Here is a 2050-nt window from a genome sequence, read left to right as displayed (position 1 = left end):
GAATTAAGGAAATATAAGAAAACTACGACTCTTTCTGCACCTTATAGGCTTTGGTAACTATGCGCCGCTTTCTTCTGGGCTCTTCTGTCTCTCCATCACTGGAGGGCTCATCCCCCTCATCGATGTCGAAGTCTGAGTCTACTTCATCCTCTGTGTCTGACTGGTCTCCTTGATACTCATCATCTCCAGATTCCTGAGGTCACAGAGACAGTGGAATGAATGGACAATAGAATTATCAGGGGCGGGGAGATGGCTCTGTGGAATAAACACTTCTCTGGCAAGTGCAAGGGCCTGAGTTCAATCCCCGGTTATGACAAAAAAAAAAAAAAAAAAAAATTCCTGCCTCAGCTTCCTAGGGTACTGTGATTATAAGTGTGTGCCACCATACCTAGATAAAAAAGACAACATATAAAGTACTAGGTGGCAATGAAAGTACAGAAGAGGGCCAGGGAGATGGCTCAGTACAATAAGCACTTGACTGGCAAATGCAAGGATCTGAGTTCAATCCCCGGTTCTGCCAAAAAAAAAGAAAGTACAGAAGAGCTGGGCACAGTGGAGTACCCACTGATAATCACTGTTGAGGTTAACCTCAAAGTTACTACAAGAAATAAATATGAGGGGCTGGGGAGATGGCTCAGTAGAATAAATGCTTGCCTGGCTAGTCCAGGGTCCTGAGTTTAATCCCCAGTACTGCAAAAAAAAAAACAAAAAACAAAAAACAAAAAAAAGAAAAGAAAAATGAGTCATTCTTTAGATGTGGTGGGAAAGAAAAATATTTGATTACTTTAGATCATGGGAAGCCACTGAAGATTTCGGGCCAAGCACAAAGAGTGTTTCAGAAAGTTCTGTGCGAACCATAGCCTAAATGTGAGTTAATACAGGTTAGGGTTAGAATGGCTGCAAGAGTCAAAACAAAGCAGGAGGGTCCAGGGAGATGGCTCAGTGGAATAAGTGCTTCCCTGGCAAGCGCAAGGGCCTGAGTTCAATCCCTGGTTCCATAAAAAAATAAATAAAAAATAAAACAAAGCAGGAAAAAAAAATCACTAAAGGCAGAGGGAGTTAGCTTGGTGGGCAGCACTTCAAACATGTGGCTCCCAGTTCCATCAGTAATATACAAGCTAATGGACTAATCTTGGTACACATGCGCCAAAGTAAGCAAGCAGCACAGATGGCTGACACTCCAATCCAGCCAGAGCTCAATCCTGCACTGATGATCATCATTTCCTCCCACCTGATGTCTGTGAAAGACAGCCTGGGAACACATTAATCCCCTCAGCCTAGTCTGGTATTAAGCATATCACCAGAGGGTGGGAGATCAACTCCTCATGAATTTCGTGTCCAATCAAAATGCTTCTGCCACAGTATGGATTTATTACCATCCTGGTGGTTTTTAATGAGCATCATTAATAGACATGACTAATTTAGAGATTGTTTTTCTAGCTACACGTGGGGGGGGGGTCAGGGGACATCAAAGTTCAGTTTCCAGAAAGCTCACCAGATAAATTTAATATTAACTGCTGTTACCATTTTAGCATAGGCTCCTGGCACAATTACTTCTGGTCTGTCTATTTTTACTGTTCTTACTTTTTGTTTATATTGTAAGCCTTCTTAAATCCTTTCTGGAAGCATGAAGAGTACATATTAAATAACAACTCGTAAAATGACAGAAATAGGAAAATGGGCTTGGAAGAGAGATGAGAAAGTTCTATTTTAAACTAGTTGGTAGCTGGGCATGGTGATACACACCTATAATTCCAATACTCTAGGAGGCTAAGGTAGAAGAATCAGAAGTTCCACTCTAGGTATTTAGCAAGACTCTGAGAGCCAGCCAAATAGCTCAGTGGATTAAAACGCCTGCAAGCAGGAGCAGGGGTCAGGTTCGATCCCTGGGCCTGGTTTAATCCCCAGGCCTGCCCTGCTGGCCCCGCCCCTGGGTCACCCTGAGAGGCAACTGAGACTGGGTGTGGTGGTGCCTATAATCCCAGCTCTTGAGAGGCTATAAACAGGTGGATCACTACAAGTCTGATCTAGTAGTGAGATCCTGATGAAC

The 2050-nt window shown here is 43.2% G+C and overlaps 1 protein-coding gene across 1 annotated transcript in view; it reads right to left on the bottom strand.

The window, feature by feature from the left end:
• Vps72 (vacuolar protein sorting 72 homolog) overlaps positions 1-2050 on the bottom strand; it is a 16563-nt gene that overhangs the window by 10454 nt on the left and 4059 nt on the right. The window contains exon 2 of the mRNA XM_004632485.2: positions 41-193. Within this exon, the coding sequence (XP_004632542.1) occupies positions 41-193 (153 nt within the window). The remainder of the gene's footprint in view (positions 1-40; positions 194-2050) is intronic.

This window comes from Octodon degus, unplaced genomic scaffold (assembly GCF_000260255.1).
Source record: "Octodon degus isolate 3935 unplaced genomic scaffold, OctDeg1.0 scaffold00048, whole genome shotgun sequence".
NCBI lineage: Eukaryota > Metazoa > Chordata > Mammalia > Rodentia > Octodontidae > Octodon > Octodon degus.
Note: the sequence above shows the minus strand (reverse complement) of the source record. Positions and strands in the feature narration are given on the sequence as shown.